Here is an 18,175-nt window from a genome sequence, read left to right on the forward strand (position 1 = left end):
TTGAAAGGGTTTAGTTTAATATATTTTTAGTCAGCTAGCTTTTGGTTTTAATGTATTTTAGTCATGTACCATGTTTTGTTTTAGTATATATGTGTTTGAAGGTTGCTACTGCAACTTCAATCAATGTAAACCGCCTTGAAATGAACTTGAAAGCCGGTATATAAGATTGAATAAATAAATATTAGAATCGTTGGTGTCCTTGAGTCAGTAAAGGAAGCTGGCTGAAGGAGCTCTGAGAGAAGTGGATACTTAAGCAACTTGATTTGCTTTACAATCACACTTTTGTGCTGACAGAGCGAGTGCACAGATTGGGATTGCTGAAAGAAAACACTGCGAAATCCAGGCAAGTTATTGCAAAGATATTTAATTTTGCTGACAAGGCAGACAGTGACCTTAACTATGAAGGGAACCGCGGTCTTTTGTTCTCAGATTTCTTGGCAGAAAAATGGTAGATTGCTGAGACATCATGCCTTATTGCTCTATTTTGTTTACGAAAGGAATCTGGTTCCAGCTACAATTCCCAACGAAAGTGAAGGGTACCTATCAAGGAGCTACTAAACTACTTTCATCTAAAGGGGAGATCACTGATTTTGTCAATGGTTTACTCTGAGGAATTTCATCTAATTTTCCTGTTTCATGGTGTTTATAAGGTCTAACGATTTGGTGGTGACCTTCGGACCATGCTATGGATTACTTTTTATTTTTTTGCATCGACTTTGCTAGCTTTGAAGATTGCACCCCTGGGATTGGATGATGGCATAGTTTGTGAGAACTGGACACAGTTCCACAAGCTTTTGCTTTGAGACGCTTGCAGTCTTTCTGGCCCATCTTACTATTGTTAGTTCTTGTATTGGAGAATGATGCAGTGTGGATACCATACCGGGGCTGCACTGCTAATGTTATTTATTTTGCTGTGTTCTTGGAGAAAGGGACAGGTGGACAATATCAAATAATATTTTTTCTTCTTCTTTTTCCTGTGGCTGGATCACTCTCTTCCAGGATGTTTATTTTCCCTCTACTTTCTTTTCTGTGCTCTTGTTGGAGGGGTTTGAGATTTCATTTTAAATTTTCGTATTTGAGGGTCTCCTGGGGCAGATTTGTATGGAAGGAGTACTTATTTGTTTAAGAGGTTTTTCTCAGGGGAGAAAGTGAATGATATGAGCCAGTGCTGTGGTATGAATGTGCTTTTGTGAGAGTATGGTCAGATATCTGTTACATATGTGTGGTTTGGGTTGCCATTGAAGGGACAAATTATTTCTTACCTGTGGATTTGGCTGAGAGGTCCTCTGGGGTAATTTAAGATGTTTTGTTGTCATGGGGTTTTTATATTTTGAGTTTTATGGCAGTGGTTATCTATTTTTCCAAAAACAAAGGAAACTCATATACAAATGGACATCAAAGAGATTGGGACGTCACTTTGAAAAAGCCAATCGCAGAAAGAAACAGGAGAATGTTGGAGAACCAACAGTGCTAATATTCTAATTGAACTGTACTCTCTTAGCCTTTATACAGACAAGACTGCCTGTTATATGGAATAATAGAAATAAACTTATTTCATGCATTTAAGACATTTTGTCTGTAGATGAACTTAAGCATTTGAACACACCCCTCGCCTGTGGACTCATTTCTTGGTGTGTTTATGTCCTCCACTTGAGTGATAATGTGTATGCTCACCAATTGTTTTCTATGTTGCCTTAACTGTCCAGTTATGCTGGTAGCCATATTATTATTGCTGGAAATTTCAACATTACTTCTGACAGCCATATTAATTGCAGACCAGCTAAGATGATACACAAGGACCAGGCTGCCAAAGGCATTAACTTCTAAACATCACAGTGGCGCACACTGCATCCAGAGAAGGTAGATTTTACTTTTTTTTCTGCTCTCCATAATGCTTATTCACGGTTAGACTATTTTCTCATTTCTATTAATTGTTTTGTGAATGTCATAGAAGCTACCATACTGGATAATGTTCTTTCAGACTATTCAAGTTCTCTCACCTTGAAGACTGGTGGGCACATTAGGCTGCATTTTTGGAGAATGAATGCCAACTTATGTTATGATTCTAACTTTAAGGAGTTTCTTTCCTTGGCCTGAAGTAATTATTATAAGGAAAACTCTAATGTGGGGATTAATGTCTTTATGTTATGGGAGACTGGGACAGCTTTTAGGAGAGGTCACATTTTTGCCTATGTGGCAGGCAAGAAAAAGAAAAGAGATGCTGAAATTAAACATCTTTCTAATGAGATTATTGCTCTGAAGTATCAACATGTCAATTCTCTATCTGATCAAGCTAAAAGAAGGTAACATCAAGCGCAAGAGTATCTTAATTGGGTCTTTCTCTTACATCTTCCTTAGTGAAGACCAAAGCAAAGAATTCATTCAGTTTCTCTGCTATGGCTTTGTCATTTCTAAGTGCCACTTTTACCCCTTGATCATCTAATGGTCCAACTGACTCCCTCACAGGCTTTTTAATTTGAATGAACCTGAAAAAGTTCTAATTCTGAGTTTTTGCTTCCATGGCAAGCTTCTTTTCAAATTCTCTCTTTGCCTTCCTTATCAATGCTATGCATTTAACTTGCCACGGCTTATGCTGTTTCCTGTTTTCTTCATTCAGAACCCTTTTCTATTTCTTGAAAGATGTTCTTTTAGCTATTATAGCCTCTCTCATCTCGCCTTTTAACCATGGCAGTAGTCGTTTAGCTTTCTTTCCACCTTTTCCAATGCGTGGAATGCATCTGGTTTGGGCTTCCAAGATGATATTTTTAAACATCAATGCTTGATATAAACTCTTAACCTCTGCAGCTGTTCCTTTCAGTTTTTTTCCTATTTTCCTCACTTTAACATAGTCACCTTTTTGAAAGTTAAATGCTGTTGTAGATTTGAGTGTCCTCCCTCCAGTAATTAAGTCAAATTTGATAATGTTGTGATCACTATTGCCAAGTTATTCCAACACTGTTACCTCTCCCACCAAATCCTGTGTTCCACTAAGGAATAGGTCTAAAATAGTTTCCCTCCTTGTTGTTTCTGGTACCAGCTGCTCCATGAAGCAGTCATTTATTTCATCTAGGAACTTTACCTGTCTAGCATGTCCTGATGTGACATTCACTCAAGTCAATACTGGGGTAACTGAAATCACCCATTATTACTGTGCTGCTTATTTTGTTAGCCTCTCTAATTTCTTTTAGCATTTCATTGTCTGTCTGTTCATTCTGGCTAGTGGATAGTAATACCCCCACTGCTATTTTATTCCCCTTTTCACCTGGAATTTCTATCCATAAAGATTTAACATTCCATTTTGATTCCTGCAGAATGTTAATCCTGTTTGACTCAATGCCCTCTTTAATATATAATGCCACCCCTCCTCCCATGTTGCTGATCTGCCAGGGCTCAGTCTGCATGCAAATGGCTATGAGCAAGACAGGTGGGACTGAGGCAATAGCTTATGATGTCTCCACATAGTCCAGATAATAGAAAGTTTTCTGGATGACTGAACACAGCTCAGGGATTGCGATGTTTTCTGGATGTTTTCTGGATAATGGAACTTTTTGGATATGACTATTCAGATATGTTAATGTTTTTAAATAACAACCACACAATATTTTTTGACCTGGTGTTCTAAACCTGTGAGACCTGTACCACAGTCACATCATACTGCTAAAGAAAACAACCAGGCATTAAAGAGGTTTGCCGTGCATTTTTCTTTATGAATATTACTATAAATGTACATTGCAATTGTTTATAAATCCAGTCCTTTTTCTTTTTTATGTGATGCTGCAACAGTGGAAGTAGTTTGTGATATCACTGCAGGAAGGCACTCCCTTGCAGGCAGCTACACCGTCACTACAGGAAGGCAGCACCATTAGAAGTCTTTTCCAAATTGTCATAGCACCATATTAAATACATAAAAGGACTGATTTTTACAATATATACTGTTTCCAAAATCACTGTCTCCTATGTCAAATGATTACAGTGTTAATTTATAGTAATGTTCTTAAAAAAAAAAATCAGTGGTTGTCATCTTTTAAGTCACTACTCAATTTCAAATTGAGTTCAAAAGACAGGGCCACCCCTATCTAGAAAGCAAGCCCCAACAACTGTCCTTGCCAGTTTAAGTTGGTGAGACATGGATAAAATATATTGGTCTCAGTTTCTGTGGCAGCTCAAGATAGAGAATACAGAGATGGTTAAAACATTCTGTAGTACAGTTTAAGATTCAGTGCCATTTAGCTAACCTAATATGCACAAAAATAATTTTCCTTTCAAATGTAAAATCGTATTCCAACCTTATTTATAAGCAGCTGGATGATTTATTTTATTTTTGCTTTTTTGTTTCTATCCTTTCTTCATCGTCTTCCCTTCCAATCTCTTTTCCTTCCTCCATCACTCCTGATTGTTCCCGCCTTCCAATCTGCTCCCTCGTCTCTTCCTCCCCTCCTGTCTTCCCTGCTCTACCTCTCTTGCAATCTCTTCTGCCTTTCCTTCCCAAAGGCTCTTCTGTTTGCTTCTTCCATCACCAGCCTTTTTCCAAACTTCCCCTACTTCAATGTTTAGCCTGTTTCACATCCCACCAATCACCAATATACACACACACACACACACACAACACCCCCACCAATCCCCAACATGAAATCTCCCCACCACCGCCCTGCCTTGCTGTTGCCACCATCTCCCTTCCACAGGCAGAGCTTTAACATTGTGTTTACTATGACTCACTAAGCATCGGGGAGGCAGAAAATCAGTGATGGGGGAATGAGAGGGAAGTAGTCACAAGCTGGTGAAAATTGCGCTGCAAAACTGTAGGCAAGAGGTGAATTCTGTGACACTTGCTGAAGATGCTAAACTGCAGCAAATTGGGCACCCTAATAAGAAATTATTCACCTCAGACCTCAAATGCCAAGAAAAACTCTCCATCACATTTTTCAGGCTAGAATTTTAAAATGGTAGCTGTCAACAGAAAGTGACCTCTGGGCCCACCAAGTCTGCTCAGTTGTCCCTACTTCCTATGCCACCCTACTTACCTTCTCATCTTCTCCTTCCCTTATTCTTATCACTGCCCTCTACATCTATCCCAAGCATTCCGTCACTGTAAATGTCCTGCCTATATCTGCAAGAACATCTTAAACTGCAGACTACAATTAAAACTAAACAATTTAAAATGGATGTTGAAACAATTTGCAATATTTTTAAAACTTGCATGGAAGTATGTCTAGAAGCATATCTAATCATGTATAACAAGATAGTAGTTGAGAGCACACACGCACCTGATTTTCAATGTGTTCCTGCAGTATCGTAAACCAAGATTTTTTCACAGATGTCAAACCATCACTGAATGCTTCTTTTGGTCTCCATAGTATGTCTTTAGGAAGTAGACCCGTGTCCTTAAATGATTCTCTCAGTAGGTGTTTTTCAATACCATTCTACCCCCAAAAAAGGAACAACACAGTGAACACAGTGTACAAATATGCACCAAAACTAGCAAAAAATTAAAGTGGAACAAATCAATGTAGCAAATCTGGTTTGCTCTATATCATATTTATATGTGAACTTTCAATGCCACGATAACGGTTCAGGAACATAAGCTCAAATGTTTAATTTCTATAATATAATGATGATTACAATAACATTTCATATCCAAACCCAAGTTCGTCTAAAAGGGAACAAACTACCACCTACTGTTTGACTGCATTAGAACTAAACAATACTGACATCAGTCATGTGTCAACTTAATCCATTATAATTACATATTTGTCCTAGCATAATTCTATTTAACTGAATGCGGGATCAGCTTTAATGCCAATGTTTACCCATAAGCTTTCTTAGCTGTCGTGGTTTTGATTTAACCTGAGTCTAGGCAGAAAAGTCAGTCCTCCTAGCTCAAAATATCACCTCCCTGAGCTGGGGTTGAGGAGTGGAGGGAAACTGTTCACCCATCTCTATATAATCTGTTTCTATACACTTTGTGAAGAGTACATGCACGTGCTGTTGTGTCCATAGTACCTTTGGAACCCTGAGCTCTGCTGGCAAGGACAGATAGTATGCAGTAAATCGGTGATCCAGAAAGGGAACTCTCAGTTCAAGGCTGTGTAATTATAAAAACAAACAAAAAAGGCAAGCATTAGAAATATTTCACTTAAACTTCCCACTGGTTGTTGTGAATGGTTTCGAAAAGCTGAGTGAGTTAAAAAAAAAACAAACCACCTTTCCTTAGACTCTTTGTCTCTGATCAACTAAGAGACACACACACACACACACAAGGTGATGATAGATAAAGACCAACTGCTTATCCAGCCTGCCCAATTGTTCTGGTTTACACTGCTAAGGATAAACCCCCAGCTGCAGCCATAGGAGCTGGATAGCTGGAAGGATATTTATTTATTTATTTATTTATTTTTAATTTTTATAGACCGAAGTTCTTGTAAGAACTACAAATCACTCCGGTTTACATAAAACGATGAACTGCCCAAAAGAGAAAGGGGCTTTACATGGAACCATAGAACAGTTGGAACAATATAACCAATGACAATTTAAAATAGTAATAAATAAATATTATATATAAAGTTAAACTATTTAACGTAGAAATAATGACATATTAATGTTACAATAGAAATACAATAAAATTGCGGTTGGATATATTACTCTTTATCCAAATCAGTTTTGTCTCTCTCTTTGGTTCTCTACCATCTTGGGCAGATGAAAATACAAATTAAACCTAGTCAATGACCCAGTAGATTTGTCAACAAATCTGTAGTTTAAACACTAGTGATGAATATATTATTCCAGATAGGAAGTAGATCTTAGTCATGTATTCAAAGTATTCCCAAGGTATAGGAAGGGGTGACTGGACTCACTCAAAGAACTGTATAACTCCATCTGTCACAAGTATAAGGGCTCTATTTAAACTAAAAAAGACAACTTTTGAAAGCAAAACATTTTTAGTTGGTTGCAAAATCTTTGCAGGCACAATGTTACCCTCAATCTGAGGCTATCCTACTATTACTGTAGCTTGTTTCTATTACAGTGCTCCCTCAGGTCACAAACTGAAAAAAGCGATTTAACAGACAGTACCACTTACACTAACAAACAATTCATAAAACTCAGCTCCTGGAGAATACTCTGAAGTTAGTAATTCAGTGCTTCAAAGGTTTCCAAAACCTTGTACTCTGTTGTTCTCTGACTTCAAATAAACTGGAATACACCCACCAGTGGTAAGAGAATGATTTTATTGTTTATGTGCTTTTATGCCCAATTTAAAGTAAGTTTTATAACCGTGTGTCTTTTGAAAAGCATAAACAAATGAAAGAAAGTAGAGTTGCTTACCTGTAACAGGTGTTCTCAGTACAGCAGGACTTCCTAGAGCCCTGTCGCGAGGATTTTCTGACCGAGGATGGTGGCCAAAAGGTGCTGAAGGATCTCATGGTGGTCCTTCAACTGGGACACCACGTCCCTGACCTTATCCCCAAAAAGATTCTCCCCCATGCAGAGCAGATCTGCCAGTTTCTCTTGAACCTCTGGCCAAAGGTCCAAGCCATGGAGCCAGGCCATCCTGCAGGCACCAATGCCCACTGCAGCTACCCTGGCTACCATCTCAAATACATCATAGATGGATCTTACCTCATGATTACCCGCCTCCAGACCCTGCTTTACCACCACTGAAAAAGCATCCTGCTGCTGTTGAGGCAGGCGCTCTGACAGTTCCTGGCTTGCTTCCACAAGTTCCGGTTGTACTAGGTCATATATGTTTGGTAAGAGGCAATGCAGGTGATGAGCATAGCGCCCTGGTAGACCTTCCTAATCAGGGCATCCAACACCCTATGCTCTTGTCCTGGAGGAGCAGAGGCGTGGGTGCGACAGCCTTGGCTTTCTTGAGGGCGGACTCCAACACAACAGACTGATGCGGGAGATGGTGCCTCTCAAACCCTAACACTTGTTGCATGAGGTAAATTGCATCCGCCTTCCCATTGACTGGAGGGACAGTCACGGGCTCTTCCCAGATTCTGAGGAGAAGCTCCTTGAAAATGGACTGGGACAGCCACTTCTTCCTTTGGGGCATCCACAAACTGGAGAACTTCCAGCATTTTTTGCCAGGCATCCTCCTCAGTGAGGAGCTGGAATGGGATGGCCTCCGCCATCACCCAGACAAAGCCCGCAAAGGAAAGGTCTTCTGGAGGGGACCTATGCCTCTAGTCCAGTGGAGATGGTTCCAAGAGAAGGTCTGAGTCATCTGAGAAGGACTCTGAGATATCATCCTCCCCCCTGGATCATATGGGCCCTCCTCCTTGCTAAGGTCCTCTGGGGGCCAATGGGGAGGGTCCCTGCCCAAGCTCAGTTTGGGCACCAGGGGTATTGATGGCCCCAAGAGCATCAATGGCCCTGGAATCATTGAGGGCACCAATGGCACCACAATCCCCGAAGGCCCAGGATCAGGGAATTGCAGTCGTGAAACTGGCGGGCCCACTGGTGCCATCGGGCGTATTGACTCTTCCTCCTTGGAGGATTTGATGACGGGAATCGTTCCAGAGGAGGATATTGGTGGCCACTGGGGCACTGATGGTACCCTGGGCAATGGTTGCGTCGGTAGTACGCCCAAAAGGACGTCTAGATGCTCAAGCAGGGGCGACAAAAGAACAGTGCAGGCTTCGGTACCAGCATGAGGACCAGTGTCGATGGTAGCTCGATACCCCACAGGCTTGCAACACCGCTAGTTGAACCCTACAATCCAACTCCTCCTGAAAATCCACAGAAGAAAAAATGGACTGCGGAGGAGGATGTGTTACCAGAGCCTCCTCGGATCCCTGAGGAGGCTTAGTGCCCAGCACCATCACCGGTGAGGAACACCTGGGACTCTCGGGTTTGATAGAGGTCGAGGCCTCCTATCCACGGGATCGCTTCAGTGCTGGCATGGCAGCCACCAGTGCCATGTAGAGACGGTGACCGGTGATTATGCTTGCGGGATTTCCCCCGATGCTCAACCCGGTGCATCAAGGAAGGCGAAGATCCTGATGTCTTGGAAATCGAGGACCCAGTGATGGCCTATCTCTGGCCCCCTTCTCTCGAGGGGGCCCCGATGGAGGAGTGGAAAGGGACGGCGCATCTAATGGCTCCCCATGGCCTCCCCAGTTTCGACGCCCCAATGCTGGAGTAGATGGGTCTGACTTTTTGGTCTCAAAAAGCTTTTCCATCTTATCCAGCCAGGCACGACGCCCTTTGGGGGTCATCTGATCGCAAAATGTGCACCCATGGATGTCGTGTAACCCACCCAGGTAGAGGATAGAAACCTCATGCGGATCCTTGATGGTCAAGGTCCACGAGCACTGGGGGCATCATCGAAAACTGGGCGATGCCATAAAAAACAGCTGGTGAGCGGTCGATGGCCAGCAGCCACCAAGCATCGACACACCAGGAATCAACCGCAACAAGGGAAGTTGAAACCTACCGTGCCATGGGAAGGACACAGACCGTTGAAGAGGGACCTGGTGCAGAAAAAAAAGCCGAAAACCGGGAAAAAACCAACTTCAAAAGAGCAGAGCTGCAAGACTGCGAGGCAAACACTTCGCGGAAAGAAAGAGACTGAAGCGGGACCCCACGTGGATGCACTGATAGTGGAATGCTGGGCATGCTCAGTGTGCCAATCATAGTTTCTAGAAACTTTGACAAAAGTTTTCCATGCTGGGCTCCATCTGATGATGTCACCCACATGTGAGGACTACCATCCTGCTTGTCCTAGGAGAAAGGTATTTCTCCATTTTTTTTTTTAATTTAATTTAAAGCCCATTTCCTCAGAATCTTTTTTTTTTCCCCCCCATAAAATTTCAGGAGAAGTATTTTTTTGATTTCTCTCTCATATTACCCATGGGCTGCCGTAGTTCTGTCTGCTCGAAGTACATCAAACATGTAGAGTTCCTTCAGAAGTCTCTCACTTTCTTCTGCGGCTTCGGCAGGAGAAGGCGCCTGTACAGAAACACAGAGAAAACCTGATGGCAGAGTGGCAAGTATGGGGGAACATTTAGAGGCTTCCCAGAAATGCCAAAATAAATAAGTATGGGTTAACTACCAACAGAAGACTTTTTTACATTTTAGCATTTGAGAAAGATTTATCTTCTTGTATCTGACCATTATATTTTATACATCATATAAGGCTGATTATAGGCTTTTTCAATAGAGTGACACTGATGATTTTAAATGTTTGTATTTATGCTGCTACATATCAAGTCTAATTGATTTTGATTTGATTTCAGCCAGACAGCAAGGAGCTTGCAGGTTACTGCTGAAGATATGACATTTTTTTTCTTTTTACTTTCACTGACAAAATGAAATAAGGTCAATATTCAAAAGGATTTGTTTGAGTTACCAGGACAAAATAAATTTTAAAATTTCCCAAACCTGTCAGCAACAAAACTTTTACCTAGATAAGTCATTCCACTGTTAAAATTTAGCCAGGATAAAAAGAGACAGGGACAGGGGCATTCTGGTGACATGGCTACAAGTTACCCAGTTAACATCGCTATTCAGGCCTAGCTGGATCTTATTTTATTTATTTCAAATGTTTCTATACCACTTTATCAACCCTACAGAATCACCCAGAGTGGTGAACAAAACAAAAAAAAAAAAGAAAAGAAAAAGCAAAAAAACAATCTCCTCATCCATCCCAACCAATACATTTATCTCAAAATCCAACTTGCCCTTAAAACCAGCATTTTAGAATAAAAAGTTAAAACAGCTACTCCCAGAACCACTACCTGACAGAACTAGCTGCCAGCAAACCAGCACCCCCACTGAAAAAAAACTCCAGCCCTCCCAGGTAAGTCTTGTCAGGTAAATCATGTCCTAAAGCTGCGCAGATCTCACTAGCTGGTAGAGTCAGTGGAACACAGAACAGCCAGCTGAAGTTACTTAGGTAATAACCACCCGAGTAACTTTCCCATTTCCTGGCTTGCTCAAAATCAAATTCTATTTATTTTTGTAAGGAAGAAAATATTTTTAGGTTTCCAGTATGTAATACAAATTTTTTTTTTTTAATAGCTAGTACTTCTGAGTCAGATTTTCAAAGTGATTTGCATGGGTAAAGAGCATTTTAGCTACATAAATAGGTTGTCTGAAAATGATCTACCACGACAGAAGTAAGTTCAGGGACTCCTTTTTCAAAATTACGTGCATATTTTTCATGGAAAATTCTATCCACACAAGAAAAAGATGTACTTTTTATTCCATAGCAATACTCTTAAGCGACAGTATGTGCATAAATTCACTTCAGGAACTGGTGGAAAGCCTGTTGAAATGAAATATTTGTAGTTTTTGTTACAGTGCAGACAGATTGAAAATTAAGGGGGCAATGTCAGAGTCCAAATATTGTCAAACTTAAAAAAAATGTATTTAACTTTTCACTATAAATTTTGGTAGGTTAGTATTTACACTACATTTTTAGGATAAGAACATAAGAACCCCATACTGGGTCAGACCAAGGGTCTTTCAAGCTCAGTATCCTGTTTCCAACATTGGCCAATCCAGGTCACAGGTGTCTGGCAGGATCCCAAATAGCAGATAGATCCCATGCTGCTAACACTAAGAGATAAAGTAGTGGCTTTCCTCAAGTCTGGTTAATAATGTCTAAACCTTTTTTTTTTTTTAAACCATCTATGCTAACAGCTCTTACCATATCCTCTGGCAATGAATTCCATGGTTTAATTGTGCATGGAGTGAAAAAATATTTTCTCCAATTTGTTTTAAATGTGCTATTTAGTAACTTCATGGCATGTCCCTTAGTCGTTTTATTTTTTGAAAGAGTAAACAACTGATTTGCATTCACCCTTTCTACTCCACTCATGATTTTATAGGTTTCTATCATATTTCCACTCAGTTGTCTCTTCTCCAAGCTAAAGACCCCTAACCTCTTTAGCTTTTCCTCATAGGGGAGCCGTTCCATTCCTTTTATCATTTTGGTTGCCCTTCTCTATACCTTGTGCAGTTCCATGATATCTTTTTTAAGACGCAGTGACCAGAACTGCATGCAATACGGACGGTGTGGTCGCATTATGGAGCGATTGCAGAGGTATTATGACATTTCCTGTTTTATTCTCCATTGCTTTCCCAATAATTTTTAACATTCTGTTTACTTTTTTGATTGCTGCTGCACACTGAGCCAAGGATTTCAACAAGTTGTCCATGATGCCTAATCTCTTTCCTGAGTGGTAACTCCTAATATTTTTATTTATTTATTTAACAGTTTTTTATACCGACCTTCATAGTAAATAACCATATCGGATCGGTTTACAGTTTAACAAAGGGAAAACTAGAGTAATAATTCAAGTAAACGAAAGATAACAATAGGTAGGAATAAGTCAAAGTTACAATCAACAGGGGGAGAGAACTTGGAAGCTTACAACAAGCTGGAAAGAAGAAAGGCCGGTAAAGTGTTGTTACCATAGAATGAACAAATTAAAAAAACTTAAACAGTGCTATAACCTGAACGTCTCAGAGTCCATTTTATACGAGAAGACAGAGTGCCAGACCGGGTAGGAATGAATGCCAACTAGTAATTGACTGGTGGTTCAGGGAAGGCTTGGTGAAAGAGCCAGGTTTTAAGTCTTTTTCTAAAAGTTAAAAGGCAAGGCTCCATGATGTCACCCATGCTTGAGGACTACCATCTTGCTTGACCTAGGAGAAAATGCATTATTTGGGGGTAATAAGTGGACCACCTGGACTGTAGCCTGAAGACTCACTTGATGCTTTAATAGATTTTACTGGGAAGCATTGCAGGAAATAAGAGCCTCCTCCACCTACCCCTCAACCCACATACATTCATACTGTTTCAGCCCATATGCATATCTTTTATAGAGAGGATTTTCTGTTGGAAAAAGTCAAAATGATCTAATCTTGCTTAGTCCTCTCCACCTAGATTATAGCCATACATCGAAATCACCCATTAAGAATGGCTTTGGCCAACACACAGCTTGCCTACTCTTCTAGGAATACTGCAATACTAGCTCATTTAATACTGCATTTTGTACTTTGATGAATGAGCGAACACACTGAAGGCTCCCTTCCTAATCCCCCCTGCTTCTAAGTCAGACAGACATAAGAAATTGCCATGCTGAGTCAGACCAAGGGTCCATCAAGCCCAGCATCCCGCCTCCAACAGTGGCCAATCCAGGCCACAAGAACCTGGCAACCATCCAAACACCAAGAAGATCCCATGCTACTGATGCAATCAACAGCAGTGGCTATTCCCCAGGTAAACCTAATATTAAATATATTAAAAAAATAAATAAATAAATATTAATATGAAACCTAATATTGTGTACCTATAGTTTACATTACTTTGCACTTGTCCACATTAAATTTCAACTGCCATTTGGATGCCCAGTCTCCCAGTGCCCTACTGAAATTTCTCACAATCCACTTTTTATTTTTATATTTTGCTTTTCAGGTACTCTAGGTATTTCCCTGTCCTAGGAGGACTCACAATCTACATTGGTACATGAGGCAAAGGAAGGTGAAGTTACTTGCTCAAGTTCACAAGCAGCAACAGTGGAATTTGAACCTTGGTTTCCCTGGTTTGCAGCTCACTACTCTAACCACTAGGCTACTCCTCCACTCAGAATAATTTTGTGTTTGTGAAATGAAGGGACAGCCGGAGATTTAATGGGGTCTATGGTATTACAAAAGGTAGGAAATTGGACAGACTAGATGGGCCTTTTAAATTTTCCATTATACTCAGTGTGCCGAGCACACTGTTTAACCCGCGGTTGGATGTGCATTGTGTAGCGAGTCCACAGCCCCTTACGCTATAAGGGGATTAGTGCATCCACAACGTGCGTCCAATGCGCTGCAAAACTAATAGCGCTCATCACATGCAAATGCATGTCGATGAGGCTATTAGTTATTCACCCCACATGCAAAAATAAAATGTGCGTCCAATCTGCGATATTAAGTCGGAGAAACTAAAAGTTTAACAAATTTAAAAAAAAAAAAAAAGTGTCAGCAGTCAGGATAGGGAAACGGACACTCAGTTAACCAGTGTCCATTTCCCTAACCTGTGGCTGTGCACCAGTTAGGAAAATGGATGCTGATAAATTCAGCATCCGTTTTCTTAACCCACAGACAGCCGACCTCTACTGAGCGCCTTGGCAGTACGACCTCTATTTTAAATATTGCATGGCGCCCCAGCAGAGGTGCCTGGGTGCGCATTAGGAAAGCGGGCACTGAACACTCGGTGCCCATTTTCGTCACTTTTTTTTTTTACATCGGCCTTTATGTTTCTGGTAAAATTACCTTGCATGTAAAAGACAACCAGTATGTATTCTGTTTTGTCATTTGTGAATGGCATTTATTTTAAAAATAAATTTACATTAGACATGATTCACTAAGGCTTTTCTCCTATTCTGTTTCTATGGGAAAAGATCTTCATAAATCAAGGCCTTGATGGCAGGGGTTTGTGAGACAGACCTAGTAGTTTTGGTGACTCCCCTGTCTCCCGGCCCCTTAGTTACGGATTTTACTTGCTTATAGTAAATAGGAATATGGCACTCATTCTGATTCATTTCCTTACTTTATGTGTAAAACCTCTATTTTATGCATGTAAAAAATGTACACACAAAGTAACAAAAAAAACTAAAAACAAAAAAATCCCCCATACTGACCCAACTAAAATTTGTCTTGTGCACACCCTCTAATAGTGAACAATACAATTAAAACTTATTTCTAAATCTGTTTCAATCCTTCAATCTGGAATGTGATGGAAAATGCAGATGCATTACTGATTACTAAAAAAGATGTATAACAGGCCTGTGAAGCCAGTTATTCCCATAATTCCTGGGAATTGAAAATGTAGCTTTTGAGAGTCATTAAAGTGATCTAATATCAAATGACGCTGGAGAGGTCCCTGTAAAATTACCCAAGTAACATTCAGCGGAACATAACCAAATATACAAATAAACTAACCCAGCTAAAAGTCAAAGTAATCCAGATAACTACAGAACAGCTCTTTGGCACAACCAGACATACTAAGATAACTTGACCCAAACAGTGTTGAATACTGACACCTCTGGAACACCTCATCAATGCTCTTTTTTTTTACCTGGCTAAATTTTGTGCAGAAAGCAAGGGGAAATTTTTGAAACCAATTGATCTGTCCAGGTGGAATTAAATGATACATTTGACCAGACACAACCAAGAATAACTGGATCTGAATTGAAAAAAGAATTGGCAACTTGTTGGACCAAGTTAACAGTTTGGAACAGGGGTCAGTTTTAGTGGCACAGCACTAAATAGAGCTGAGTGGAAACTCCAGCTGCTGATGCATCAAGCAGGCAGCTTGCTACAGCTTGCAGGCAGATTGCAGTAGCCCCCCCCCCCCCCCCCCCCCGCCCTGGCAGGAATCACATTTAAACGAACATCATCTCCTGCTGCTGCTGCGGGGCCTGACTCGCAGTTCTTATCATGACACCAGTCCCGTGGCAACAGGAGATGATGTTTTGTAATGCGACTCCCTCTGCTGCCTACTCCATGATCTGGCAGGCCCGCCACAGAGCCCATCCCGCAGTGGCAGTGAAAGAGTGAGAGGACCTAGTGGCTGCTAGCAGATCTTACCCAGCTGGTGGCTGAAGACAGAGAGGCCCAGCAGGCTGCTGCGGAGCCCACTATGATGGCTAAAGATAGAGGAAGGACCCAGTGGATCCCATCTCGCTGGTAGCTGAAGAAGAGGCCCAGACCCTCAGTGTGTATGTGTGAGCCTGTGTGTGTATGAGAGAGCCTGTGTGTGTATGTGTGAGCCTGTATGTGTATGAGAGAGCCTGTGTGTGTTTTGTGATTGCATGTTGGAGAGAGAGAGAGTGAGCATGTGTATGAGATTGCATGTGGCCTGCTCTGCTTTCTTAATAGAGGTTAGGGGGAAGGAATAAGAGGTTTTTCTTTTCTCCTTTTTATAATTTTGTTTTTACGTGAGGAAAACTGTATCAGTTTCAATCATATTAATACATAGCTCTTGAATATTTTAATTGAAAAGAATCTGGTGGATCAGGGTGCCGACCAACCTACCCCCAATTTAAATCTTGGCCAACCACTTCAAAAAGGTTGCCTACCCTTTGGAGCAATGCCCAAACTTAGAAGTCAGTGCATGACTACAGCAAGGACACCAACAGAAAAACCAGAAAGTGGCCAGCTCCCAAATACAAGAGAGAGACAAAATCCCTAGCATGTTTCAACATACAAACATGCTTTCTGAGAAGATCAAAAGTTCATCTGCCTGAATGTGTCTTAAAAGGATAACTTTCAAAGCCATTCCTGCAGGTAAAAAACAAAAAATGCTTTACCCATGGAAATGAGCTTTTAGAAAATTGCCTGCACTATAGGCACATAAAAGCATGCACAAAGAGCTTCTATGCAGGAGGGAGATGGGGGGTTGGGAAGAGGTTTGCACTTATGTGCATACTTTTGAATTTTAGAATGCACATAATTTTTCTCAGAAAAACTACCCATGCAAATTAGCAGGCAAAAATGCTGGGGTAGTTTTTCTGGGATAATTTTCAAAGTGAAAGTACATGTATACTTTCACTTTGAAAATTAGTATAAAGTTCATGAGTAAAAAGTACTTGCAGATTTTGCACCAATGCAGTTTTAAAACAACCCCATGAATGTGCATGAGTGCAAAAAAACCAACAGAATTCATTAACTTGGATTGCTCATTAATATATGTGTTCTCAGAATGAGGATCTTCCAAAATGTGAGTGACACTGTATATTCCATTTTATGGATCACCTATCATTAATCCTGAGGCATTCCTTAAAGGAGACAGAGAGACCAACAGTGTTATGGTCAGAACATATCTAATCATGCTCTGGATATAAGAGTAATAATTTGTTCTCTAGACTAGTAGTTTCTAAACCACCACTGCATACAGATTTATCTCATGCATGTGGGTATCCTGAAACCCCGATTGGATGGGGGTCCCCCAGGACAAGTTTGGGAATCATTGCTCCTTTACCAAACAAGGAGGAGAGGATTTTGCACAAAGAATTCCTAGAAAGAACTCAGGAAGGGAGAGTAGTAGTCTCATCCCCAGACTTTTTGGAGTGCTCTAAGGTTGAGGACAAATGAGTAGGTGTTTTCCCAAAAGGCTGGGAGAAAGCTTTTGCTTAAATAATTCTCAGGAATGGGAACAATGCCACCTTAAAAGAGGACATTCCAGTTAGGATGGCTAGAAGGAATCTGGAGCTCACAAAGCAATCTGCTGTGATTCTGAGTGTGAAGAGGAGAAAACTAACTTGTCCAGTTAGTGCAAACAGGTGCCAGCACAGTGATAATGAGAGAAAGGAGGGGAGCTGGGCTAAAAAGGTGCTAAACAGGAAGAGAGGAACCTGGCCTACAGATGTGCAGCATGAGAACTGTGGAAAAACGAGGTTTCCAATTACAAGGGTATCTGAAAATGGTAAAAGGAATCCCCTTAAATCGAGTCTGTAAGAGAAGAAGCAATAGAGATCGATACTGTAGAGGATGAGACAGTGTACACAGATTTTTCACTTAAGAAATGCACAGTATGCCAGATTACTGTAAATAAATATGTAAAGGCAAAGACTTTACTGGAACACGATTCTACTATGTGAAGAGTGTCTTGTGGGTCCCAGCATTTATACCTGCAAGGCCTTGAAGGATATCTCCCCTTCCCCCTCAATTGGAGAATAAACAGCCCAGTGCCCCCAATCCAGGGCAGATAGCAGAAATAGGGTTACAATTATTATTATTTGTATATTGAATGACAAAATTACTTTTGTTCATTCCTTTGAGATTAATCAGTAATACGTAGTATTCTCTTTTCTGGATAGTCTGTATCTGTTGACATGCACTATGTAGAGGGCGCCAGCTGCTTTCTGTGTCTTCTGTTAAACTTGGACAAGCAAGAAAGAGTTAAACTCTGAAATTCCAACTGAGATCAGGCACATATCATCAGTAAAAAATGGACCAGAAATACTGCCCCACAGATGTATTTTTCATATGCTGCAGAGGGTGGGGTTCAAGACCACAGAAAGGTAGCTAACATCATTAGATTTGTATAAACTGCTTAGTTATCCAATGGAATGGATATAATTCTTGTTAGATGCAGCACATAGAATTTATATCCTAAATGGAATTATGATCAAAACTATATTTTTTCCTAGATAAAGAATGGATTCTCTGCAAA

At 40.7% G+C, this 18,175-nt stretch overlaps 1 protein-coding gene across 3 annotated transcripts in view; it reads right to left on the reverse strand.

Moving 5' to 3' along the window:
• ASNS (asparagine synthetase (glutamine-hydrolyzing)) overlaps positions 1 to 18,175 on the reverse strand; it is a 112,171-nt gene that overhangs the window by 20,051 nt on the left and 73,945 nt on the right. For all 3 annotated transcript variants that reach the window (XM_029588938.1, XM_029588939.1, XM_029588937.1), the window contains 3 exons: positions 9,851 to 9,951; positions 6,001 to 6,082; positions 5,265 to 5,420 (listed from right to left, as the gene is read on the reverse strand). In XM_029588938.1, coding sequence (XP_029444798.1) covers positions 5,265 to 5,420; positions 6,001 to 6,082; positions 9,851 to 9,951 — 339 coding nt within the window. The remainder of the gene's footprint in view (positions 1 to 5,264; positions 5,421 to 6,000; positions 6,083 to 9,850; positions 9,952 to 18,175) is intronic.

This window comes from Rhinatrema bivittatum, chromosome 2, assembly GCF_901001135.1.
Source record: "Rhinatrema bivittatum chromosome 2, aRhiBiv1.1, whole genome shotgun sequence".
Taxonomy (NCBI): Eukaryota; Metazoa; Chordata; class Amphibia; order Gymnophiona; family Rhinatrematidae; genus Rhinatrema; species Rhinatrema bivittatum.